Consider the following 26,632-nt stretch of genomic DNA (forward strand, 5'->3'; position numbering starts at 1 on the left):
TGAAGCATTGTATTAGTTTGACATTTCAATGGTCTTTGTTTCTCTCTCTCTGAAAATATTCTTATTCTAGTCTTCTTTCTTCTAGAGAAGAGAGAGAGAGAGGGTCGCCGGCCAGCCACCTTGTAGAGAGGGAACGAAAGGAGACACTTTCTTCCAAACCCTCTCTCTAAAAAAGTCAATACAATCCAAATCTTCAAAACTCAAAACCCACCCACCCCTGTTAACGCCAATACCAATTTACGAAAATCAACCAAAAAGAAACACAACCCTTTACCCAATTCTCCATCTGTTCGTCTCTTTGATCATTTACATACCCAATCCTTCATTTCTTTCTTACAGGTCGAGTGGGTTTTTTTTTTAATTTTTATTAAAAACAAAAATCTTTAAAATCTTTGCTGGGGAAGACAGGGTTTGTCACTGATGAGTTCCAATACGGCGCCGTCTAGCTCAGGAGGCGCCGGATCTGCCGATCCAACATCTACCAGGAGGCATTCCAAGCGACCCAAATGTAATTTCCTCCCAAAGCCCTCAGCTTTTGTTTTCTTTTAAGGTTTTGAGTTCTTCTCAAGAATACCCAGATGATACTTTGTGGATATTTGCCTGTGGGTTTGCCATTTTCGCTTTCCAGTTATCTGATTTACATTTTTATTCTTTCTAAATTAATATTTTTATTCTTTAAATTTATTTCTGTATCTCGAGATTTTCCCGTCTGATATTTATTTGCTGAGTTAGTTTCATAAGATTTCAGAAGTCAATGATATACCTGAGATAGTTCATTAAGTTTGTGAGAGCAAATCTGAAAACTAGGCTGTTTTCATGCAAGGGGCTTGTAGCTCATGTGGTTAAAAGCATTTACCCCTAGGTCCTAGGTTAAATACCTCCTTCCCCCAGTATTGTTTGTATCAAAAAATCTGAAAACTAGGCTGTGTTCATTAATTCGAAGGCAAAATTAAGAAGACTCAGTTAAACATCGAAACAAAGAACTCTTCTGATTTTATAATTTTTTATTTTATTTTAAATATTTAGAGGCATTAAAGCTTGTATGCATATAATATCAGATGGCCTAACATAGATAATGAATACTTAAGAGTCCATACCATTCCAATTACTTTGACTTCAATCAAATTTGTAAGGCATGGTAACTAGTGTTGGAAATCTTTTTGTAATTCAATTGTGGGATGAAAGTCTTGTGATGGTAATCTAAGGGTATCTAACATTGGAGAATTAGGATGCAGTCTGTGTACTAATATTTGGCAAAATAGACGGGTGTGCCACACGCTTAACGCTTTTGGCCAATTTGTGAAATCTGAGTCCACCTAAAGCTGACATACTGATATGTACAAGATGTTTTTCCTGTTTATCATTTGATACGGTGTAGCTGGGCATTGAAAACCCAACTTCATGCCTTCAAACTGTAATTCACATGTTGCTCAGTAGCCTTTCTATCAATCATAAACTAAAGAGATTATAAAATTTGATCTTTTCAGATTCAAGATTTACTCAGCAGGAACTTCCAGCATGCAAGCCAATTCTCACGCCACGATGGGTACATTTTATACTATTGTACCTGATATCCCCTTAGCTACGGTATCGGCATACCTGTTAAAATTTAAATTGAACTGTGGCCTTATCTCTTTATGTGTGTACACGCTTGTGCTTGCAGGTGATCTCAGCATTCATGCTTGTAAGCATTGTCTTCATTCCCATCGGAGTTGTTTCCCTCTTTGCTTCTCGAGACGTATGGCTAAATGAAATCCAATTCTATGCATAATTTGTTTATTCTTTTCTAGTTCTACATGCAGTTGATCAGGAAAATGTTTCTATCAGGTTATTGAAATTATTGATCGGTATGAAACTGATTGCATACCAACACCCTCTAGAAGTGATAAGGTCGGGTACATACAAGGCCCCGGAGATAAAAAATGCAACAGAACTCTGAAGGTAAGGTTCTCCTCCCCCTCCCCCCTTCCTTTATAATTATCATCAAGGGACTGTAATTGGTGGGTGATCATTGTTGAGCTACCAAGACATCTCTAGAAACTATGCAGTATTATATACATTTAGATAATTTTTTTTATTAGCACTGGAAACTCAATTCCCATATTTGTTGATGGATATCTTTTTCCCTCGTGAAGGTAACTAAGAATATGAAGCACCCTATATATGTATATTACCAGCTGGATAATTTCTACCAGAACCATCGTAGGTATGTCTACTGCTTAGCCATAACCCTCCATTTATATTTAGTATGGTTGATGCAATAATATTTATGTGGAAAATCAATGAAAGGGTTGGTTGAATTTAATGCATTGCCAACTTTTATCATAGTTTTATAGGGACCTTGATATTTGTGGGCCATATATGAGCAGGACGGTAGGTAGGCCAGGGTCCATGGAGGCTCTTGTAGCAGATAATGACTTGTAGTCAAGAGTACCACCCATTTGTTTCATGGGTAATTCTGGGACATGTTTTATTTTTCTTTTTTATAGTTGTACAGTCTAGTGAAGATATTGGGTCCTTTATATAGGACCTTAAGTCAGGTACTTGGTCTCCTACAAAATAGAATAAAAACTTAGTCAGTTACAAGTCTTATTAAAAGCCTGTTCCTAATAGGAAAAACTGAAAGTGTACGTAAATGAACGTGAATAGCACCCACTTGTTTCATAAGTTATCCTGGGACATGTTTTTTTGGTGGTTGTTGTAGAGTCTAGTGAAGATATTGGGTCTTTTATATAGGACCTTAAGTCAGGTACTTGGTCTCCTACAAAATAGAATAAAAACTTAGTCAGTTACAAGTCTTATTAAAAGCCTGTTCCTAATAGGAAAAAACTGAAGTGTATGTAAATGAGTGTGAATTTGCAGACTTATGGATTGGAATAATTTGGCTAATAAAAAATGAGTATCTGGTTTAAGGCATGTGCATTCTGTGAATAATTGTTCATGTAATTCAAGCTTCTGCTGCCAGCAAAGCCTAGGGTCTCTCTCATTCTTGATTAATTTCACTCTGCAACTACAATGGATGTTTCCTGGTAGAGAGTTGATACAATTAGCTTTGTGTGGAAATATATATTATCAAGTATGAGATCTTCATTTGGCAAAAAGAAAATATCTGGTCTGACTGTGGCTTCCTACATTTCAGGTATGTTAAAAGCCGAAGTGATCAACAATTGAGAGATCCAAAGTCTGAAAATCAAGTGGATGCTTGTAAGCCTGAAGATAAGGCAGGTGGTCAACCTGTTGTGCCTTGTGGTCTCATAGCTTGGAGTTTGTTCAACGACACCTATAGTTTTTCACGCAAGAAGCAGCAATCGACGGAGCCGTTGACGGTGAACAAGAAGGATATCTCATGGAAGAGTGATAGGGATCACAAGTTTGGCAAAAAAGTCTTTCCAAAGAACTTTCAGAATGGAACTCTTAGAGGTGGTGCGTCTCTCGATCCATCCAAACCAGTAAGCAATTTGCCCACTTCTCATCTCTAGTTTTGAAGTGTTATTATTGCTCTTATGCATCTTTGAAGATTCTGAACCCCAATAAAGTGTTTTTTTTAGTCAGAAATAAGGAAAAATGACTTGTATTACATGGAAGGATATTGTTCTGCTGAAGATGTATTATTTTAATGGTTAAAAAAGGAAAGTGATTAACCAGGTCAATATGTTTTGTTGAACAGTTAAGTGAGCAAGAGGACCTTATTGTTTGGATGAGAACTGCTGCACTGCCAACATTTAGAAAGTTGTATGGGAAGATTGAGGTGGATCTGGAAGTAGGTGATGAATTACACGTGACGTTGGAGAACAATTACAACACATACAGTTTTAATGGAAAAAAGAAGCTCGTGCTTTCTACCACTAGTTGGATTGGTGGCAGGAATGACTTCCTTGGCATTGCTTATCTCACTGTTGGTGGGTTGTGCTTCTTTCTGGCCATGGCTTTCACAGTTGTATATCTTGTTAAGCCAAGGTAAAATCCTAAACCAAATATGCCATTCCTATTTTTATCATGCAGGGAATATAAATTCTGTGAACAGTTGCCTTATATGAACTCCTCCATTTTGTGGCATTATATTTTGTATGATTGTGTGATCAGTCTTTCACGCAGTGGCGGAGCCACTCCCAGACCTGGAGTGGCCCTGGCCCCCCCAAATTTGTATCCCTCCTCTATTATATTATATATAATATGTAGAATTTGTAATCAATAATTTATAAATTAAGTTAAAATTTCCTCTAAAACAAATTAGACATGACTCAATTAGAAAAATTTAGCTTTAAATATGTAATTATTGCATATTTGGATGTTTATATACTTGTATTTTCTACTTTGGCCCCCCTAATTTTACAATTCTAGCTCCGCCCCTGCTTTCACGACGCATAATAAGAACCAGCAATCGAAAGTGTAGTTCATGTCCAGCTAGTTGGTAGATGGGATTGGTCAGAACACAGATATGTGTCCTTTCTGGTCAGTCATTGCCCATTTGTCACTAAAGTAACACTCTTTGTTAGCAGGGCACTTGAAGATATTTATTATTTGACCACTTTTCCCTTGCACCTCAAGTGCATTCCATTTTAATTTATGGCTGGGGCCGGCCTTTGCTTTTCATAACGTGATATTACTTTTTTTTTTTTTTTTTTTTGGGGTCTGAATAACTTGATATTACTTGATCATGATTTTTTATAGGAAACAAAATAATTTTCTTATGACCCATTTTTTTTTTCTTTCAGGCAACTTGGAGATCCATCTTATCTGTCGTGGAACAGAAATCCAGGAGGGCATTAAGGCGTTTTAAACTGCTCATGACAATTGCTTCACTCAAGCGTTTCCTAATGACCGATTTTAATTATATGTATATTAATGTTTTCAATGTGAGCAGTACATATGACTTTGAGATGCATTTCGGTCATTTGGAGTTTTCTTTTATTTTTTATCCCATTCTCTTTTGAGAGCATGACATTATGAACTTTCATGTATAATTCCAGAAATAGTATTGAATACATCTAAAGTTATTTCCATTGTTCGATCGCTTTGTTTAAGCTCTACAAAAAAACTATGATTGGTTTTTTCGCTTGTGTTCCAATGTAAGTGATTGTCATCTTCAAAGCACTCTCAGAAGGATGTTTGAAAGGTATTTGCCTTCAGGGTAGGACGGGTCAATGGGATGATCACATGCTGCTCCAGCCTCCCGCAGAATGGTTATTTTTCTCCCTGCAGCTGAAGCTGCACCCTGATTAGACAAATAAAAATTAAAAGATAAGTTGAGAAAGATGAAGAGATGCTTATAAAATTAAATGGAATTGCATGACGCTCATTTTGTAACAGCAGATAATTACAGCCAAATTTCAGGGAATAAAGTTCTTATGTTATGGCTGATTAATTGCCTATTTTTGTTATAATTAGTATATACCATTTGAAAATCTACTCATTTTGGCCAAAAACAATTTTGAGAGAAACCAGAATTGACCTGAATCTGGAAAGTTCGTCCGCAATCGCAACACATGAACCTGAATGAGTAATGTTCTTCGCATATACGAGGCTCCTTTACATTATGCAATGAGTGATTCCCTTCTTTACATATAATTTAATGACATATGACATCTTACTCTGTCAGTATGTCATTTTTCCTATCAATTTTAGTCTGATGAGAATTTAATGGCGTCAAACATTTTGGGAAGGTGGTTATCTTTATAAAATAAGAAATCTTTAGAATTTCACTAGTCAGGGTACTGCACACCAACAGAGTACAACTTGCCTGAAGAATGTGCAAGAACATCCCACTTTGCGTCATAGCTCCTGAACACGAACAGGTCATGAGAAGACCACCTCTCTTTGTCAGTTGCATTGCTAATGAATTTAGATTTCTATACATGCCTGATGCATTTTGTAAAGCCTGGATTCAATAACGACCCAATAAGAAGTGGAAAAATTCACAAAAGAATCACTTACAGACAGGCAGAGGAAGAAGAAGTAATAGGTAGGGAACAAGCAATGCACTCAAATTTCTACTGAAAAGTGATTTTGATCATGAAACAAATGCATTTAACTGATAGTACCTTCTTTCGGGGAGCTAGTTTCGGAGGATCTAAAATGACAATATCCCATGATTCATTCCTAGAAAGAGCACCCTTCATAAACTCACTTGCATCTTCTCTCAAAAATGTTATTCTTCCTGGATCCATGTTGTTAAGGACAATATTTTCTTTAGCTAGCTCAACTGCAGGCAATGATGAATCGACACCTGATGCAATACAGGAATAATTAGAAACTCATCTAGCCTTGAACATGGAATCTCAAGATGTCTTGTCCAGATGAATTTATAGCATCCAATTCTAGATGCCCTTTGGGAATTTTTTTTTTCCAGAGAAGTTAATGTACCTCAAATGAAAAATTCTCAGCTTTCGTTGCCTCCTAAAATGAGTATAATGCTACTATAATGCTAACTCCATCACCTCAATGTGGTTATTAGTTGATCACTGATACCATATGTATATTGGCATGCTACGAACAGGATGGCCAAAATCAAAGTGGAACAAAAGCAAGCCTCCATTCCCAACTCAGTAACTGGCCAGTTTCAATGAAGTTCTTATAAAAAGAAAGGTTCTAACTTCAAATAAAATCATCCGAATACAGTAAAACTTTATTCATACCAATGACATTCACAGCACCCCCTCGTGCAGCATTTAGAGCAAAACCACCACTGTAGCAGAACATATCAAGAACTCTCTGACCATCTGAAATTGTTGATATAAATTGACGGTTTTCACGCTGATCGGCATAAAACCCTGTCTTTTGTCCCTCAAGTGAAATGGCATAAAAAATCCCGTTTTCCGTAACCTAAGTAATTTCAAAATGAAATTAAATATTCACATTTAAGAGATCTCATAACTGGTTAAAATGTGCAAAATGTAATACTTTGTGGGATATACCTTTGTTCTTTGAGGACAAATAGACGGATCCCTTTCCTTGTAATTTGACGCATCCAATCCTTCTTCTTTCAAAACTTCCGAAGAGGGTCTCCAGTTTATATAATTAATTTCATCAATTCTACCAACACAAGCCTCTACTTCTGGTTTGTACTTCTCAACCCAAGCAGCAGATGATGCTATTACTGCCACATCTCCAAATATATCAACTATTAGTCCCGACAACCTGTGGTACAAAGGTGACATGAATTTGTAAATTAGTGACACAGATAATTCTATGCAATAAAGAAAAAGGTGAAACATCAAGACCAAAAAGCTATGGAGCCCCAAATAACAATTTAGTGTTACCACTAAAAACTAAACATTTCAGATCAAATTATATATATTCCCCATATTTCATTTACACTAATTCAATTTCAAACTTAACGAGTTTCCTATCAAAATACAACCTGAAGAAGTTGCTCTCAATCCCAATATGCATACAAAATAACATCCAAACATGTTCAACTCCTGGAGGAGCTTAATTATTACTGGTATGTCAAATAATTAGCTTAATGAGTGTGTCTTTAGTTCTGTAGTGCACACACAGATATGGACTTTCTAACAAAAGACAAGGGGAGAATCGTTATCTCATACTCAACTAGCAATGACTTCTAGAGATATTACAGGTGCAATTCTCTGTAAATATACTATCAAAAATCTCAATAGACTAAGGTCAAGTACCTGTCTCCTTCACTATTGACAAGACGGAATGCATTTGTACTAGCTGATGGAAGCCCCAAACTCTTACGTAGTTCTTTAGCTTCATTAATTCTTGTCTCAAGAAGTTTCTCCATGTTCAATGCACATGACAAATCCCTGTTTTATAAAGGATAACAATTTAAACATCCATGTGAAGGTGATGATAAATCAGAACTAGAAAGGCCTCATATGAGTAGTACCTCGTTGCTTCCTCTTCCAGCTGCATCAGCCGAACACAGAACATGGAGACGGAATTATACATGCCCCAGCCTATTGGTTTTTCTGCCCCATCAGCTACCAGCACAATGTCTCCAGTCCTAGGTGGTGGTCTACCAATTATTCTATCAACTGCTCCACTGTAAACCATTGGGCTTCCATCCTTGAATAATTGTGTCTTCCCCTTTTTCAAGACAACCCTCGCAACACCTACCAAGGCCAGACCAATTACCATGATGTTTAAGAAATTTTTTTAAAAATTAATCGATGCATTGAAAGCTCTTCGAGAAAAGCAGGCATTTCTAGCATCAAAATAAGCTTAAGGGAACAAAAAAAAAAAAAAAAAAACCTTTCTTTTGGATGATAGGAAATTTTTTAATTTAAGTTGACATGACAATCTGGAATTAGGTTATTCCTAGCAAGATGCAGCATGTAGGAAGATACATGTCGCATTTAGAAAGAGAAAACAAATGACTGGGAAAAAAAACCAAACGGATCATCCACTATCAGGTATATAAATGTACATGGTTTTGAGATTGATCGAGACATAATTACAATGAGCGCAAGCATACTGCCGAGTCTCACACAAGTTACAAAAAATCAATGACTTTCTTCTTGCATATTATTTCTCCTTGCCCGTGGTGGACCATCTTGCCAACATACAATATACACCCAATCCAGTTATAAATTGGTAGCTCTGTTTCGATTAAGAAAACAAATTAAACAGACCCAATAGCCAAAAGCTTCATAATTCACATTTAAACAAACATATGGAATGATGGTTTTAGAGATAACATATGCTCAACAAAGCCCCTATATAATCAAAAATAAGAAAAGAAAAAAAAACTTAACACAAAAGAGAGGAAGAGAGAGAGAGAGAGAGAGAGAGAGAGAGAGAGAAGGACATACCTTTGGGGTGAGCAGAGGCAAGTTCTTGAAGGGTAGTGGTGCATGGTAAAGAAGTAGCAGACAGAGACTTTACCAGGCGGGCTGGAAGATGCTGCATATTTTTTGAGCTCAGACAACAGTGTCAAAGGAGATTTATCACTACCATTTCCATGAGCAAACGATACCCGGTTAAAATCAACATAGGTCGGATTTTCTCCCCTCCAATTTTTCTGGTTCAGTTTTTTGGGTTGGGCTCCATTTATCTAAGGTTCTTAATGGGCCATTGGGAATTTAGCTGCTAAATTGTGTTTGGACAGAACTGCCCACATTCTTGGTTCAATATTATAGATTGCCCATCCATTTTCTTTCTCAATCGCCTCCACCATACTACCCGCTGCTCACCCAAACCAGTTTGTTTATCAACTCTCACCATTTTAAGGCACCTCCTCTACAGTGTCCACACAGTGGATACGCATTAAAAAGCTTGTTCCTTCCTCTTCTTCTTCCTCCTTCCTTCTCGGTATTATTGATTATAAATTAAAAAGCTTGTTCCTTTTGATTGGTCTCTTGGGACGTTTGTGCAACTCGAAGCTGCTGATACAGAAAGGAACCCACCTCAGATAGGCTCAGGTGAGTGGCAAAAACCCATCTTTCTCAGTTAATGAGCTATTTTATGAATTATAGTTTCCTTTTGAACTCTTTGCAACTCTTTCACATTCCAGTATGTCAAGCCTGAAGAGTCGCTGCTTAAATTTTTGATGAGAATTTTAATTTCCCTCTTGGCAATAGAATTTGTTGCACAAAATCAATATTTTCTCTTAAATTGGTTGTTAAGGGATTGACGTCTTTGTGATGTTCGGACTTTATTAGTAATTTATATCATTCTACTGGATCCTCTGCTGTCCAATGGGGAATTTCCCTTTATGAATACTTGTCTGGCTTTGTTCTGTAATAGGAAGAAATGGTTCTTTTAAATAACTGATAATTCCCGCTGATTATGTTTTGTTGGTGTTCTGTTTGTGTGTGTTGATCTTTTAAGAAATTAAGGGAAAGTGAACAATGAACAAGGATAAGATTTTCAAGCTAGCCAAGGGCTTCAGGGGAAGGGCCAAGAATTGCATAAGGATTGCCAGAGAGAGGGTGGAGAAGGCCTTGCAGTATTCCTACAGGGATCGCCGCACCAAGAAGCGAGACATGCGCTCCCTTTGGATCCAACGCATCAATGCTGGCACCCGCATCCATGGTGTATGTATCGAATTGTGACTATTATCTTATATGTGATGCATGCGGTACTATTGGTTTGAGAGAATTATAGCAGTTTCTCTTTCACTTGGTTTTGGACTTCAATCAAAGTTACACTTTTCCATACACTTCTGTTTGCTATGTCTATTTAGTTATCTTTATCCAGTGAAATTATTTCTGAGTTCCTTTCTATATTGCCTACAACTTGGACGCAAAGGAGTGAGGGAGAAGAATACACGTGAAGAAAGATAGATGATGAGTATTGATTTGGTCAAAGATTGTTATCTTGTGCAATAGTAGCCAATACTTTGTGTATATAGATGGTGGTGTGGCAGTAGAGTAAAAGGGCCATCCTATTGATATGGCAGTGAGTCAATGACTCTGGTGATGTGATGCTGTAACTGAGTCTCAACATAGCCTCTGTAGGTCTGCTGATGTGGATTTTCTTTAAACAAAATGTGAAGGGAACTGTTTCAGGTCATTTTGGTTGGGGATAATTCAAGAGACCTTTATTCCTAGCTTGCCCATTTTTAGTCACTCTGTACTTCTCTTCCTTTCCTGGCCCTCCTGCATTCCTTTCACTCTAAGATTGCGTTGTAATAAGTCATGTTTTGTTGAAAATCCTGATTATTGAAAATTAAGGACTTGAGCTTTTCAATGTACTGCAGAACAATGAACTTCATATCAGTTTTTGTTGGTTTTAGGAGTTAAAAGATGGGAAAATGAGAGACTATTTTATATGCTAATGTAGAAACTTACCTCATAGGAAAGTAAGAGAAGCATGGGTCATGTATCCTAACCCGGTTAGAGTCTTTTTTGTTAAGTTTTGTTTTGCAATTGTGTCTAGAGGTTGATTAGTAGCCTTGGTTGCATAAAAGATCAAGAGGATTGTTCTTTCTCCAATATTGGTTAAGCATATTATGGTTGTATTTTTTAAGAGATGGAAATCAAGAGAATGGAGAGTAAACGTCTAAGAACTTGGTTAGTGAAAAGTAGATGTAAAAAAGTAAAAAGAATAGCATGTGAAATAAGGGTCCTCATTGGAATTCTTGGAATTGGTTACAAAGATTGTTAGCATGTAAACCCTGCCTGTGGTCTTAAGAACTTTGCCAAATATTTTCAAATTGACTTCAAGTTTTTTGTTTGACTTGGATATTCTCTGCACAACAGTACTTCCAAATTATATTTTTATGGTCGGGTTTGGAAAAACTAGGAAGTTGGGGAAGGCTACAGAAGTTTAGATTAAGGTGTGAGGAATCATATGTATCTTAGACCTTCTGGCCTGAAAGCTGTTGAGCTGTTGAATTGGTAGAAGCTGGAATATATTGCTGATATGATGATCCTACGCTATTTGAGCGGTTTTCCTGTTTAAAAAAATAAAAGAAAAGTTATTTGAGTGGTTGTCATGTGATTCCTGTATAATATATGTTTTCTACTGAATTTTGATCTCCCTTTTATTTTGTTTTTACTGTTTTCATCAGGTTAATTATGGGAATTTCATGCATGGGTTGATGAAGGAGAACATTCAGCTGAACAGGAAAGTTTTGTCAGAGCTGTCCATGCACGAACCATACAGTTTCAAGGCCCTGGTAGACATCTCTCGCACTGCCTTCCCTGGGAACAAGAACGTGGTGCATGCTCCCAAAAAGGAAGGCCTTTCAATGCTTGTGTAACTGACCATTTAGTTAGATCCATCTTTGCTTTATATTTTAGAGCTTGTATGGAACTGAACTTTCTGAGTCTCTATTTTTGTCCTTTGGTCCTTTAGATTTTGGTTAAGATTGTTGCTTGTTGATGCAAATTTTAGTGACCTTGCTGGCATTTCTCTTTTCCTCCTCCCCCCACCCCCTTATCTGAACTGAGACCTCTCCATTCGGATGGTCGTGTATGCCGTAGACATTCGTTCATGATCATCGTTCCATACAGACAGAGGAATCTAATAATCTAGTAGGCTGATAAACAAATTTGGAAATGATCTCTGCAGGTAGAAAATGAGTAAAAGCACCTCCCCTAGAATGTTATATCTGAGTGAAAGTGTAGGGACAACAAAATTAAGTCTTGAAATTGAATTTTAAAATTTTAATATTAGACTAAACCAGCAAGCACCTCCCCTAGAAAAACTATACACATGTATTCTGTTGATGAAGAAAGCTTTTATATTAAGAATTGAAAATTGAAAAGGCAACTATATCTTCCTTAGGAAAATTATTGGTGGCCCGAATGTTACATGAAAGGAAAATTTATATACCAAGAATTGGAGGAAACAGGTACTGAGTAACTCAGGTGTATACCATATTCATCCAATAATAAGATTCGATGTATATGACAACAATGGAATGAAAAACGCAAATATACCAAAATTAGTCGGATTCAATGTTCTTTGAGAATGAAAGGACATTTTTACCTTTCTGTATTATATTCAATGTTCCATGATGAATCTGCACAAGACCGACTAAACATTAGGAATTTCAAATCCTAGATAAGAATAAGGGAGAACGAATTTCAAATTTGTAATACAGTATTTGTTTTGTTTATAAATTTCACATGTTATAATATTGGGGATTGACAAGATTATGATCAACATTGAGATCCTACCTTTGTACCTATCCATGCCAATTTGCCAAAGTTTGGTAATGCCAAAAAACAATACCATATTTATCAAATAGGAGGAGAAGGTGGCAATATATTCTTGGACAGTGACACGTCAAACAACACTGCAGAAGCAGAAGCTTAGAAAGCAACAGGTATAAAAGAAAAAGATACCAAAGAAAGAAAGAACCATTTGAATTCTTTCTAAGATTTTATAAAAAAACCAGTGTCTTACTTATACTCTTTAATGATAGTCGTTTGTTTCTGACAAGCAGCATCTTCCTCTTCTTCCTGTAGACTTCTGTTGTCGTTTTGGGGTCTCCTGGTGGCCGGTATCTCTTGCCATTTTTGTTCCCATTCTCCACTTACATTTATACACCCCATTTACAAACCACACTCTCTTTCTTTCATTCAGAGGTTTCTGGAGTTGCAGCTCTCACAATCTCTGTGTGTTCGTTCTGAGACAAGTACAGCCATGTCTTTTTCGCACCTCAGCACTGTTAAATGTTCCACCTTTTCCTTATCATCAGGTTTCTCTCTCTCTCTCTCTCTCTCTCAACATATTTCATTTGTTTTTGTTTTGTTTTGGGATTATGCTTGATTTTCTTGAACTGGGTATTTTGTGTTTATGTTGTTACTTTGGTTATCTTGACGGTATTGATGTCCGAACTTTAGAATTTTTCTGTCATTGATCTCAAAAATTAGTTTTCGAGTTATTAGTGTCTCAGGTTGTTAAATTCTTAAATCCAGGCTTGGTTGCAACTTGAAGAATTAACCAAAAGAAGGTTCTTTAATTAAGCAAATAAAATGCCATTTTGACACCTCTTGTCAGGATTCATTCAAGTTTGAGAACCTGATTTATCTGTTCACTAGAACATGCATGTAAAGGATCACACAGGAAGCATTGGTAGCATTACTTCTCAAGAGTTGCCACTAGAAACTAGGAATATATTGGTAGATAATCAAAGAGAAGAATTCATAAAAAAATATTGCGAGGAGTCCGAGGACTAAGGATTTATCTTTAGGATTTCAAGACTCTTGTCTTTGTAGTCTCTCCATCTTCTCTCTTATTGTAAGAAAATATATAAATTTATATATAAGGTGGCTCAAAAGAGCAGGAACTTCAAAAGTATGGTAAAAGGGTAAGCAATTAGAGGACTTACTAAGACTCTTAGTGGGAGAATGTGGAGTCCAAAAAGCATGAATGTAGAGTCCAAATTGCATGAATGTAATTAAGAGATAAATTAATGAATGTGTATTCGAATTGCTTTGAAATGAGTGTAACTAAGGCAGATCCCTTATGTACTAGATCAAAGTAGAAGGTAAAAGACCAAGAGGCTGACCAAGACTAATGTGGAAAAATCAATACAAAATACTTCAAACAATGATTTTAATAGGAGATATTGTACAACATGGAAAAGAATGGAAAGCAAGAATTTGTGTAGCTGATCATATATTAATGAAACACAGTGGTAAAAACTGTTGACTGGAAATCTTATGCTGCAATCTAAGCTTCAGACTCTAAGTTGAAATCTGCTGCATAAGCAGCAAAAAGTTTATTGTCCATAAACTGTGTAGTTGAACTTAAAATCTTGAGATGGATGGGCAGCCATATATACATTAAAGGATGTCATCATGTTGATGCTAAAAAATGGACCAAGGAGTCAACAATCAGTCAAATCAGATAGATTGAGCTGTGTGTATCTTTTCCCTGCTCAGAGTGTCCGAGCAGTCTGCAAGACAAGCCACCAAGTAGCCAACGAAAGGCACCATACGGTACTGGCCTACGACCCTTGGATGCCCAATTCAGCAGGGGAATCTAAATATCGATTTTAGCAAAATCTCAGTAATAGAGGGTAATAACTGCATACCTTAAATGGGGTGAACAATAGGGTATTTATAGTAGCAATAAAGGAGTTCACCTTTGTGGTATTTATATGTAGGATTTGTGCATATTGATTAGGGAATGCCTGGCACGTATATGTCCCTTTCTCAATTCCAGTGTGGGAATCTTTTGAGGTCACTTGGTGTGCCTTCTACTGATGCCATATGGAATGGGAATGCCAGCTGGTGGAGGGTCTGGTGCTACCAGCAGGTCCCATGGTAATGACTGCGGTAGGTTCTGCGGAAATAGCATGGCCCTTTACCAACAGGCTGCTCGGTCATTCAGGCACCTTGTGAGCAATTGGGATCAAGCTACGGTGCTAGGATCTCCGAGTCAAATGGTCCCTATGAGGATAATGCCGACCTTGCTTATTGGGTTAAAGGAGATATCCTTAGGCTTGCTCAAGGATCCTAAGCTCAGCACTCTGATAGTGCCAAAGAGTTTGTGATTACTTTGGGAGGAGGTTGTATGCATGAAATGAAATGGTGACAAACAATCTGTTGACTTATGTCGGATGCTATAGCAATAGAGAAAACTAGGTAAAACCAAGATTGGATTCATGGAAACATCAAATAAGTGAAAGATATGATATGGTTAATTTCAGTGCTAATTTGGAAGAAGAAGGTTTTGTTTTAACTGTTTCTTTTGCGGCTTTTTTCTATGATTGGATTGTCATAGCTTGAAAATCTTTGAACATGTTCCAACAAAGAGATAATGAACTTATGTTTATACAAAACACAAATCCGAGTGTCTACTTATGATGCTTACTATCGGGTTTCCCTATAATGCAAAAACACTGCTTTTTGGGTAACCTACATTGAATTTCTGCTCTATAATATTTATTTTTTTTTCAGAAAAAATTTATGGAAATCATATCTTGCCACAAGCAGCTTCAACAATCCCGACATTAAATGGGGAAGCAGAGGGCAATACTGCTGGTTTGGTAAGATTTATCCTCTACTAGTTCTATTATTTCCTTTGTAGTATTTTATATCATATTGTTGACAGTAAACGTGTCTTTTAATTTTAGCAGAATTTTGAGGGTACTAAACTGAGAATAAAGAAGATGTTCAACAAGGTTGATCTCACTGTTTCCTCATATGACACTGCTTGGGTGGCAATGGTCCCTTCTCCAAATTCCCTGACGGACCCTTTTTTCCCTGAATGCGTAAACTGGCTATTGGGAAATCAACTCCATGATGGTTCATGGGGTCCTCCAAATTTGCATCCCTTGTTGATGAAAGATGCTCTCTTGTCCACCATAGCATGTATCCTTGCACTAAAACGGTGGAGTGTGGGCGAAGAACAAATTAACAAGGGTATATCTATTGTTCTTGCTTCTTGTTAACTGCCAAGTTTCCTCCATTAATGTTCTATAAATGAACACCTCTCTTTTTCTTTTAGGGCTACATTTTATCAAATCAAATTTGGCTTCAGCTAATGATGAAGAGCTACATTCTCCTGTTGGATTTAATATAATGTTTCCTGCGATGATTGAATCTGCCATGAAGTTGGATATGAATCTTCCCCTGGGAGCACCAACTCTAGATGCTTTGTTTCACAGGAGAGAACGTGAGCTTAAAAGGTATATTTTGTTTCTTCTTTTCTTGTTTTAAGTTTGGTCCTATCTCATAGTTATTTATTACTATTATTATTGTTGTTGTTGTTATTATTATTTTATTGTTCTTTTTTTATCTTATCACTAGGCTATCAAGCCAGGTGAGCTCAAATCTGTAGATGTGGAATTAGCTTTGTCTATTAGATAGGAAAGGAATGGATATACGTGATACAATCAGTTCATGTGCTAGTCAAAATAATGGAAATGCACTGGTATGGTTAAATTTCTATATTGCATCCTAAATTATTCTAAAAGATCTCCATTCCAAAATGTTATCATTTAGCGGTTATGGAAGCAACTCAGAGGGGTGGAGAGCCTTCTTAGCATATATTTCAGAAGGATTTGGAAAATCGCAGGATTGGGAGTTGGTCATGAAGTATCAAAGGAAGAATGGGTCCTTGTTTAATTCACCGTCAACCACAGCTGCTGCTTTTACTCACCTTAAAAATGCTGATTGTCTTAAGTACCTCCGCACACTCTTAGAAAAGTTTGGAAATGCAGGTTCGTCATTCAAAATTTTCCATTAATTTTCTAGGTGTATCTACTATATCAGGATAAAGTTTAATCGATTATTTTCAACTTATTATTTTCAGTTCCAACGGTTTATCCTCTAGAGAACTATGCCCGTCTTTCTATGGTTGCCAGTCTTGAAAGTTTGGGTATTGATCGACATTTCAGGGAGGAAATAAGAAGTGTACTGGACGAAACATACAGGTAATGTTTCCTATACATGTATGCACCAGTGAATGAGGTGTTTGGGTGTAGCTTGGACGACGAATTAATTGTGATTATTTTAATCATTCTCAAGTGAAATATTATATTTAGAGATTTATTAGTTTTCATCCATGGGGAAGTATGACATTAGCCAACAAACAGATGCTGGCTGCACGGTGATGAAGATATATTTTCTGATGCTGCCACCTGTGCAATGGCATTTCGGCTCTTACGTGTTAATGGATATGATGTTTCTGCAGGTATTATCAGTTTTAGGTGCATTGGTCTTCATGAGTTTGTTTTTGGCAAAAAATATTTAATTGATTCATGCTGTCTTGTAGATCCATTAAGTCAATTTTCAGAAGATTGTTTCTTTAATTCCCTTGGAGGATATTTGAAGGACATTGGTGCTGCCTTAGAATTGTTGAGGGCTTCAGAATTCATCATACATCCAGATGAATCAGTTATGGAGAAACAAAATTACTGGACAAGCCATTTTCTGAAACATGAGTTATCAAATACTTTAGTTCAGGGTCATATATTCAATAAGCACATTGTCCTAGAGGTAGCTTGTTATGAGAACTCTTATCATATTGATTTGGTGTTTTAGCTTTTTGTAATCCCTAAAAATGCAACTTTTGATTGTCTTCAGGTGGAAGATGTTCTTAAATTTCCTTCCTATGCAAATTTGGGTCGGTTGTCAACCAGGAGGGCTATAAAATATTACAACACAGATAGTACAAGGATTTTAAAATCTTCTTACCGGTAAACCTCTAGCATTTTCTTCCACAGCCCCTGTTGTTTTTTCCTTTTTAAGAAGAAATTGATTTCTGCTGAGTTATTATAACGGACCAGTGTATTACTTACTGATTGGTGTGCTCTTCTTATGTTAGTTGTTTGAATATTGGCAATGAAGATTTCCTAAAATTGGCAGTGGATGACTTCAATATTTGCCAATCTATACACCGTGAAGAACTCAACCATCTTGCAAGGTACATGTTGTTACTACACACACTCTCTCTCTCTCTCTCTCAAGCTGAGCTTCTTGTTTCTAGATTTTCTGCTTCTTGCTTTCATTGCTTAAAGGAATGCAGAATATTTGTATTTTTTTATTTATTATATTGTGATTTCCCTCCATGTAAGCAGGTGGATTGGGGAGAACAGATTAGACAAGCTAAATTTTGCTAGGCAGAAGCTGGCATACTGCTACTTCTCTGCTGCTGCAACCCTTTTTGCTCCTGAACTATCAGATGCCCGCATATCATGGGCCAAAAATGGAGTGCTTACAACTGTGGTTGATGATTTCTTTGACATTGGAGGTTCTGAAGAGGAACTGGTAAACCTCATACAATTGGTCGAGAAGTATGTTTCCTTTTCCCATTCCTTTCCTATTATTTTTTTATTTCTGACAGAGGTCTTAAAAGTTCGTTGTAATTGGACCTCAGGTGGGATGTGAATGTGAGTGTTGATTGTTGTTCCGAGCATGTTGAAATTATATTTTCAGCACTTAAGAACACAATTAATGAGATTGGAGTCAAGGCATTCAAGTGGCAAGGACGCAGTGTGACAAGTCACGTAATTGAGATTGTAAGTTGGAATCTTTTAATTTGTCCTTGTTATCATTGCTTTATCTATTGAGTAATATCGGAAAATATTTTTCTAAAAGCACTAGTTGTCCTCCTAAGCAGCTTAAAATGCACTTCACATTCCTGAACACTCTCTTACACTGATTTTGATGGTACCTTATTCTGTCTGTCTGGTGGATGATAAGATGGTTATTTGATTTTCTATTCCCTCACTTCACAAAAGTAGAGTACATGACAAGGGAGTCTAAATGGTCTTTATCATGTTCATTCTTTTATTCATTTAACTAGGGATGAAGTGAGCTATCTTTGATTTTCAGTGGTTAGATTTGCTCAAGTCTATGTCGAAGGAGGCTGAGTGGTTGAGAAACAAGTCGGTGCCAACAATGGATGAATATATGACAAATGCATATGTATCATTTGCGTTGGGACCAATTGTTCTCCCAGCTCTCTATTTGGTGGGGCCTAAGCTTTCAGAGGAGGTTGTCAGAAATTCCGAATTTTATAATCTGTATAGACTTATGAGCACTTCTGGGCGTCTCCTCAATGATATCCAAGGCTTTAAGGTAGACAACATCACCCCATTCTCCTTGAGAAAATAAAAAAATAAAAACCATATCCCATCTAATATTGTTAACTCATAACTCCTTGCTACGTTGCAGAGGGAATCTGCGGAAGGGAAGCTAAATGCTTTAACGTTGGCCATGATTCATGGCAACAGGGTCGTCACTGAGGAGGAGACTATCAATGAGATGAAGAGTGTTATAATGAGTAAGAGGAGAGAATTGCTAAGACTAGTTTTGCTAGAGAAGGGTAGCGTAGTACCAAGAGCTTGCAAGGATTTGTTTTGGAATATGAGCAAAGTGCTGCATCTATTTTATGCAAAGAATGATGGATTCACTGCACATGATATGATGAAGACTGTTATGGCAGTAACTGAAAAACCCATCGTTGCCGATGAATTTTGTAACCAATTTCATGTGTAGTAGATTTCTCCATACAAAAAAATTGTTCTTTACCAGTCAGTAAACCAAATAGGGATGATATATGGTGCTTATGGAAATATGGATGTGGTTGATCAAGTTTGGAGGGAAAACTAATTTGAGATTATCTTATAGTTTTCTCTATGGCTGTTCCTTCTTCTATTCTATGACAAACCAACTCACTCTTTCTAATTGATTCATCTGGCACATGCACAGAATAGAATGGCTGCACATGACAGGCTAACCAATGAGATTGTAAACCTTCTTCATTTATTAATTATTTGCAAGTTAATATTAGTAAATATGTTCTATACTAACCACCACCAAGTTCTTACTCTTGTGTCAGTAAGGACAATCAAATCTAAACAAAAAAAATATTATATATGATTCTTGATATTATTAATTTGCTGTGTGGGCCCATAAATTGTATCACTTGAGGCACATAGGCAGAACAATTTTTAGCTATCTATAGTGATTTTCTGCAGATGCAAACGAATGTGTTCACATGTTTGTACGGAAAGCCAACTTTTGTCTTATTTTTTCTGTCCTACTTACCTATTTATGCAAATCCTATTGGATTTGGATTCTCTTTATTGTCAGTTTCAATTGCTGGGAAATCTGGAAGCACCACAGTGCGATTGTATTCCTCCAAATCCTGATGCTTTCATTCTCAAATGAAGAATGCTTGGCTACGCAGACATCATTCCATGTAAAGAGCTAATGCCCTGGATCATCCCAAAATGCGTCATTTATGAAAACCAATACTGGTGCTGCATGCATGGGATCATTCTATCCCATATATCTGGTACGCATAGCATAGCTCTTTCCACTGCTTCTATTTTCCATTTTATTGTGTTTTTTGTTATGTGGCCTTTGTTTTGTGCATTCTTCTTACGTTTGACTTGGCCCCTGCATCCTCCTCTTGCTGGCTGCGTCGATTCTTTCTTCCTTCTTGCTCTGCCGTTTGGCTTGACTATATTCAGTTCCGACCAAAAGAAAGAAAACAAAGTTAAGTCAAAACGTCGAAGAAACATTGTAGAAAATCTACCAACAATGTAAAATTGGAAACTCAGAATGTAGCTTGGATTGGAGAGCAACAAATATGAATAAATTCCAATAGCCATCCATGACTTAATTTAAACTTTAGAGCTTCCTATTGGCCGTATCTTTGATTCCCCTGCCATCTTAATTCTCAGGCTCTCCATTCACCACATACTTACATACATACACATACATATTCCAACTCTCTCATTCAAAGCTTTCTCTTTCCTTTTTGGAGTTGCAACTGTCTGTCACACTCTTTGTTCATTCTGTACAACCATCAACCATGTCTTTCTCCCACCTTAACAATCTTAGGTGTTCCACCTTTCCCCCCTCAGGTCTCTCTCTCTCTCTGGCCATATTCTATTTTTTGTTTATTTATTTTTTTGGTTTATGCATGGTTTTCTTGGATTGCGTCTTTTTATTGCATGCTTAATCCTCTGTTACCTTGATAAGTTTTTGTCATTGATGCTCCGATACTAGAAATTTTCTGTGCATAACTTCCTAAATTTGTATTTTGAGTTATTATTGTCTCAGGTGTCTAAGGTGGTTTTATGAGAAATTGGAAGTTTAAGGTGTCTAAGGACATCTAAAATCAAGATTGAACTCATGGAAACCTCTAATAAGTGGAAGATAAGGTTAATTTTTTTGTTTTCAATGATTGGATTGCCACAAATATGAAATTCTATTAGCATGTAACCTATAAGAGGTATAAGCAAAGCATATAATTAGAGTTCTCTCAACTGTTTAGTATTAATTCTTACTATCTCAGTTTTTGTCTATAATGTAAGAACATTGTTTTTTGGGTTACCTGGATTGGATTTCTGCTCTTTAAGATGTACTTTCTTTAATAATCTGGAAAAAATTTATTGCCACAAGCAGCTTCAACAGTCCAGAGACTAAATGGGGCAGCAGAGAGAGAGAGCAATACCGCTGTTTTCGTAAGGCTATCCCTCACTAGTTCTATTGTTTCCTTTATACTCTTTATATTGTTAACAATGCCAAAAAGTGTTTTTTTTTAGTCCAATCAGAATTTTGAGGGGACTAAAGAAAGAATAAAGAAGATGTTCAACGAGGTTGATCTCTCTGTTTCATCATATGACACTGCTTGGGAGGCAATGGTCCCTTCTCCAAATTCTTCAAAGGACCCTTTTTTCCCTGAATGTGTAAATTGGTTATTGGCAAATCAACTCCATGATGGCTCATGGGGTCCTAAGTTTAATCCCTTGTTAATCAAAGATGCTCTCTTATCTACCTTAGCATGTATCCTTGCACTAAAGCGGTGGAGTGTTGGCGAAGAACAAATTAACAAGGGTATATCTGTTGCTCTTGCTTCATGCTAAGTTTCCTTCATGCTGTACTAATGAACGCCTCTCTTGCTCTTTTAGGGCTACATTTTATTGAATCAAATTTAGCTTCAGCTACCGATGAAGAGCAACAATCTCCTGTTGGATTTAATATAATATTTCCTGCCATGATTGAATCTGCAATGAATTTCGATATGTATCTTCCCCTAGGAGCACCAACCCTAGATGCTTTATTTCACAGAAGAGACTTTGAGCTTAAAAGGTATGTCTTGTTTTCTTTAGAGGAACAGATATATACAACAGTAGAGTCTAGTTCATATGCTCGTTACAACGAATGGAATGCACTGAAATTGTTAAGTGAAAAATCTCTGTTTGAAATATTTTAGAGGCTATGGAAGCAACTCAGAGGGGTGGAGAACCTTCTTAGCATATATTTCAGAAGGACTTGGCTCACAGGATTGGGAGTTGGTCATGAAGTACCAAAAGAAGAATGGGTCCTTGTTTAATTCGCCATCGACCACAGCTGCTGCTTTTACTCAACTTAAGAATGCTGATTGTCTTAAGTACCTACGTGCACTCTTAGAGAAGTGTGGCAATGCAGGTTCTTCACTCAGTACTTACCATTAATTTTCTAGGCGTGTTTATTATATTAGGTTGAAGTTTAACCGATTATTTTCGATTACCCTTTTCAGTTCCAACGGTTTATCCTCTAAATAACTATGCTCGTCTTTCTATGGTTGCCAGTCTTGAAAGTTTGGGTATTGATCGACATTTCAGGGAGGAAATAAGAAGTGTACTGGATGAAACATACTGGTAATGTTTCCTATACATGTATGTATGCACCAGTAAATGGTGTGCTTGGCTTTAGCTTTTGTGAAACATTAAGTTTAGATAGATTGTAGCTCTCTTCCATGGGGAAGCATGACATTATCCAATAAACAGATGCTGGCAGCAGGGGGAGGAAGATATATTTTCAGATGCTGCCACCTGTGCAATGGCTTTTCGACTCTTACGTGTTCATGGATATGATATTTCTGCAGGTATTTGTCAGTTTAGGTGCCTTGGTGTGCAAGACTTTGTTTTGGCAAGAAATGTTCAATTGATTTATGCTGTCTTGCAGATCCATTAAGTCAATTTTCAGAAGATCATTTCTTCAATTCCCTTGGGGGGTATATGAAGGACATTGGTGCTGCCTTAGAATTGTTTAAGGCTTCAGAAATCATCATACATCCAGATGAATCGGTTCTTGAGAAACAAAATAACTGGATGAGTCATTTCCTGAAACAGGAGTTATCCAATACTTTAACTCAGGCTTGTAGACTCAATAAGCATATTGGCCTGGAGGTAATTTTGTGATAAGTCTCTGTTGTTGATCTGGTGATTTAGCTTTTTATAATCACAAGGTAATTCCCTCAAATTTAACCTTTTGATTATTTGAAGGTGGATGATGCTCTTAAGTTTCCTTTCTACGCAAGTTTGGGCCTGTTATCAAGCAGGAGAGCAATAAAATCTTACAACACAGAGAGTACAAGAATTTTAAAATCATCTTATAGGTAAACCTCTTGTATTTCCTCCTGTCTCTCTCTTCTTCTCCCTCTATTTTAAGAAGAATTTGATTTCTGCCAAATTATTATGAGGGATCAATGTAGATTACTTATTTATCCTTGTACTCTCATGCTAGTTGTTTGAATATTGGAAATGAAGATTTTCTAAAGCTGGCAGTGGAAGACTTCAACATTTGCCAGTCTATACACCATAAAGAGCTCAACCATATTGCAAGGTAGATATATCCACTTGACCTTGATTTCAATTGAAACAAGGGAAATGCAGGTCGTGGAGGTGGTTGCTTTCGTTGTTTTAAGGCAACGCAGAATATCTTTATTTTATTTTGTTTGATTATTTACGATGTCCATCCATGTATGATTATTTACGATGTCCATCCATGTAAGCAGGTGGGTTGTGGAGAACCGACTAGACAAGCTAAAGTTTTATAGGCAGAAACAGGCCTACTGTTACTTCTCTGCTGCTGCAAACCTTTTCGCTCCTGAACTATCGGATGCCCGCATGTCATGGGCCAAAAGTGGAGTGCTTACAACTGTGGTTGATGATTTCACTGACGTTGGAGGTTCTGAAGAGGAGCTAGTAAACCTTATACGATTGATCGAGAAGTACGTTTCCTGTGTTCCCATTCCTTTCCTATTTCCATTGGATCAATTTGTTGGTCAGCAGTTTATGCTTGCGCTCCTTATTTTGTTTTTCTGGCATTGAGGGCCTAAAGTTCCTTCTGTCTGAACCTCAGGTGGGATGTGAATGTGAGTGTTGATTGTTGTTCCGAGCATGTTGAAATTATATTTTCAGCACTTAAAAACACAATTAATGAGATTGGAGTCAAGGCATTCGCACAACAAGGACGCAGTGTGACAAGTGACATAATTGAGACTGTAAGTTAAAATCTTTTATTTTTCCTTTCTAAAAGCACTATGTCTTCCTCAACAGCTTCTTTTATCAAGTTCAACTTGTTTTTATTCATTTAACTGGGGATGAAATGAGCTATGTTTGATTTTCAGTGGTTGGATTTGCTCAAGTCTGGGCTGAAGGAAGCTGAGTGGTTGAGAAACAAGTCGGTGCCAACAATGGAGGAGTATATGACAAATGGATATATATCAATTGGCATTGGACCAATTGTCCTTCCAGCTCTCTATTTTGTTGGGCACGAGCTTTCAGAGGAGGTTGTAGGAAGTTCCGAATTGCATGAGCTTTATAGACTTATGAGCACCTGTGGACGTCTTCTGAATGATATCCAAGGCTTCAAGGTAGACAATATCCCCACATTATTCTTTCGAAAAGAAAAACTAGTATCCAATTTGTTATCGTTCACTCATAACTCCTGGCTGTGTTGCAGAAGGATTCCACTGAAGGGAAGCTAAATGCTCTATCGTTGACCATGATTCATGGGAACGGTGTCGTTACTGAAGAAGAGGCCATCAATGAGATAAATAGTATTATAAAAAGTAAGAGGGGAGAGCTGCTACGATTAGTTTTACAGGAGACGGGTAGCATAGTACCAAGGGCTTGCAAGGATTTGGTTTGGAACATGAGCAAAGTGCTGCACTTTTTTTATGCCAAAGATGATGGATTCAGTACACATGAGATGATGCAAAGTGTAAATGCAGTAACTGAGGAACCCATCATTCTCAGTGAATTGCGAGTAAAAAGTAAATAAATGGCATTTGAATTGAAGCTGCAAGCAGCAAAGAAATACATATAACTGTTTTACATTTACAAGTCATAAAACATTATGGAAATGTGGATGTGGTTGATCAAGTTTGGAGGGAAAATAATCTTAGATTGCTAGTTTATGAATTCTAATTGGTAGAATCATTACATGGACTGCCGTCAGCCGTCAGGCAAATTGAATTCAGCATAGGCTTCTGTCCCAGAAACCAAATTTTTGGATGTGAATTTTCCATAAGAGGTGGTAATAAATAGGATATAATCTGGTCAAACCAGTTTACTCTGATACAAACCAGAAGCAGAAGCAATACAGGATAAGGCCAGAGAGCATAATTATGTCATGGTTTTTGTTTCTGTAATGTTGTATTTGTAGCTATTATTCTACATGCCCCGTTTGTCTCAGTCAGCTAATAACACCAACACCTTTTGTGACAGAACAGGTTAACAATAGTATGTAGAAGGTTGTCTCAATGATATTATAGACAAGATCATGCATAATCCACTGATAAACAACTTGGTGCTTTCTAGGATTGTTGGGTTGTAGGTTGAATTATCAATCAATTTAGATTATGTTGTTTTTCATCAAGTTTATCACCCAAATCAGTTAATCTTTATGAGTCATTCACTTACATTAGTCAAGTGTGGAAAATCAATCATATAACTATCAAGCACAAAAGAACACACCAAAAAAAAAATTGCACACGCACGGGCCAGACAACCCAGACTAGTCACACCACAAACAAACCAAACGAAAAAAGAAAAAGGAAAGTAAAGGAGCAAAAGAGGGACCAAACAGCCGACATGAATCATGATAAAGGCCAACGATCCTCGGTAGTGAGAGCCGAAAGACACAGACGTTTTGCACAAGTGAGAGGAACACCCTCCCACTTTGTAACTCCTTTGATCGAGTGATTTAATTTTTTTAATTTGACGGTCTGCTATTTATAGGCCCTACCTATGTGGGGGCCACCTCTATTAAAGAGAAGTCCAGATCTCCAGCGTTATCTCTCCACGTCAACCACCTAAGAGAGAGAAGGCCTAATGAATCTCTAGATGTGAGGTTTTATCACAAAAGGTCTTAATAATTAATAGTGGACAACCTATATTTGAACTATAAATTATTGTTGTATTCTCTGATGTGAGACTTACATATCATGAAGTTCATATACATGAATAAGGTATTATATTCCCAATAGCTCACTTACCAAACACCAAAATGCAATTTAATACACATTCTCAAGCCTCTAAACCTTGAATAAAACGAATGTTAGGAATTATAATTAAAGTCTAAAACAAAAACAACAAAATTTCAAAAAAAACCTGAAAAATAAAATGTTCTTTTGACCTTATCTCGTTCTCTTCGAACTGACGGGTTATGATCCCAATCGGAGCTTGAGGCCCAAACCTGCAACAACCAGTTTTGATGACCTTGTGCGTGCATCGGTCCAATTGCCCCTCAATCTCCTCTGCAAGCCGTTCTACATCAAATACTCTAAAATATAAAAATATATCTTCCACCCATATTATCATATGTGAATTAATAACAACTGTGTGACGATGTGATCGTCATGCTTTCTCCTTTTACCCTTTCTTCATTTATTCATCTCTTATTAATTAAGACCTCCTCGGATACGTATATTGTATGATCAACCTCTGCAAAGAACACCACACAACAAAAAC

The 26,632-nt window shown here is 37.0% G+C and overlaps 4 protein-coding genes and 1 pseudogene across 8 annotated transcripts; 4 read left to right on the top strand and 1 right to left on the bottom strand.

Moving 5' to 3' along the window:
• On the top strand, positions 1–5,009 carry ALIS5 (ALA-interacting subunit 5). The gene is made up of 8 exons (XM_008227781.3): positions 1–508; positions 1,488–1,546; positions 1,664–1,738; positions 1,828–1,941; positions 2,136–2,206; positions 3,140–3,449; positions 3,668–3,957; positions 4,716–5,009. Exons 1-8 carry the CDS (start codon positions 421–423, stop codon positions 4,768–4,770), a joined length of 1,062 nt encoding a protein of 353 aa, XP_008226003.2. The 5' UTR covers positions 1–420; the 3' UTR covers positions 4,771–5,009.
• On the bottom strand, positions 4,945–8,916 carry LOC103325591 (S-adenosyl-L-methionine-dependent methyltransferases superfamily protein). 2 transcript variants are annotated; one of them, XM_089047653.1, is made up of 8 exons: positions 8,778–8,916; positions 7,853–8,078; positions 7,635–7,769; positions 6,915–7,137; positions 6,636–6,822; positions 6,042–6,226; positions 5,741–5,878; positions 4,945–5,202 (listed from the first exon to the last, which is right to left on the bottom strand). In XM_089047653.1, exons 1-8 carry the CDS (start codon positions 8,872–8,874, stop codon positions 5,185–5,187), a joined length of 1,209 nt encoding a protein of 402 aa, XP_088903779.1. In that variant the 5' UTR covers positions 8,875–8,916; the 3' UTR covers positions 4,945–5,184. The 2 variants fall into 2 exon arrangements, with proteins under 2 accessions (XP_088903779.1, XP_008226004.2); XM_008227782.3 differs by having other exon boundaries at positions 4,945–5,215.
• A 326-nt stretch (positions 8,917–9,242) lies between these two features.
• On the top strand, positions 9,243–11,819 carry LOC107880798 (uncharacterized). Its single transcript, XM_016793112.2, has 3 exons — positions 9,243–9,386; positions 9,796–10,001; positions 11,480–11,819. The coding sequence occupies exons 2-3, from the start codon at positions 9,816–9,818 to the stop codon at positions 11,669–11,671; spliced, it is 378 nt and encodes a 125-aa protein (XP_016648598.1). The 5' UTR covers positions 9,243–9,386; positions 9,796–9,815; the 3' UTR covers positions 11,672–11,819.
• A 971-nt stretch (positions 11,820–12,790) lies between these two features.
• On the top strand, positions 12,791–19,514 carry LOC103325592 (ent-kaurene synthase-like 1). 3 transcript variants are annotated; one of them, XM_008227785.2, is made up of 15 exons: positions 12,791–12,919; positions 13,003–13,117; positions 15,327–15,415; positions 15,506–15,791; positions 15,877–16,057; positions 16,374–16,591; positions 16,684–16,804; positions 16,967–17,064; positions 17,146–17,369; positions 17,457–17,569; positions 17,698–17,796; positions 17,951–18,166; positions 18,250–18,391; positions 18,708–18,953; positions 19,050–19,514. In XM_008227785.2, the coding sequence occupies exons 2-15, from the start codon at positions 13,063–13,065 to the stop codon at positions 19,371–19,373; spliced, it is 2,412 nt and encodes an 803-aa protein (XP_008226007.2). In that variant the 5' UTR covers positions 12,791–12,919; positions 13,003–13,062; the 3' UTR covers positions 19,374–19,514. The 3 variants fall into 3 exon arrangements, with proteins under 3 accessions (XP_008226007.2, XP_088905148.1, XP_088905149.1); XM_089049022.1 differs by having other exon boundaries at positions 12,797–13,117; positions 15,503–15,791; XM_089049023.1 differs by having other exon boundaries at positions 12,798–13,117.
• Positions 19,515–19,662: 148 nt separating this feature from the next.
• On the top strand, positions 19,663–24,873 carry LOC103325640 (ent-kaurene synthase-like 1; annotated as a pseudogene). The gene is made up of 14 exons (XR_016125316.1): positions 19,663–20,175; positions 21,294–21,352; positions 21,434–21,725; positions 21,800–21,980; positions 22,105–22,319; positions 22,411–22,531; positions 22,661–22,758; positions 22,839–23,062; positions 23,159–23,271; positions 23,400–23,498; positions 23,671–23,886; positions 24,018–24,159; positions 24,286–24,531; positions 24,621–24,873. The product of XR_016125316.1 is annotated as an ent-kaurene synthase-like 1 (transcript).
• The last annotated feature ends 1,759 nt before the right edge of the window (positions 24,874–26,632 follow it).

The sequence above is a fragment of the Prunus mume genome, linkage group LG3 (assembly GCF_029339155.1).
Source record: "Prunus mume cultivar Tortuosa linkage group LG3, ASM2933915v1, whole genome shotgun sequence".
Classification (NCBI taxonomy): Eukaryota; Viridiplantae; Streptophyta; class Magnoliopsida; order Rosales; family Rosaceae; genus Prunus; species Prunus mume.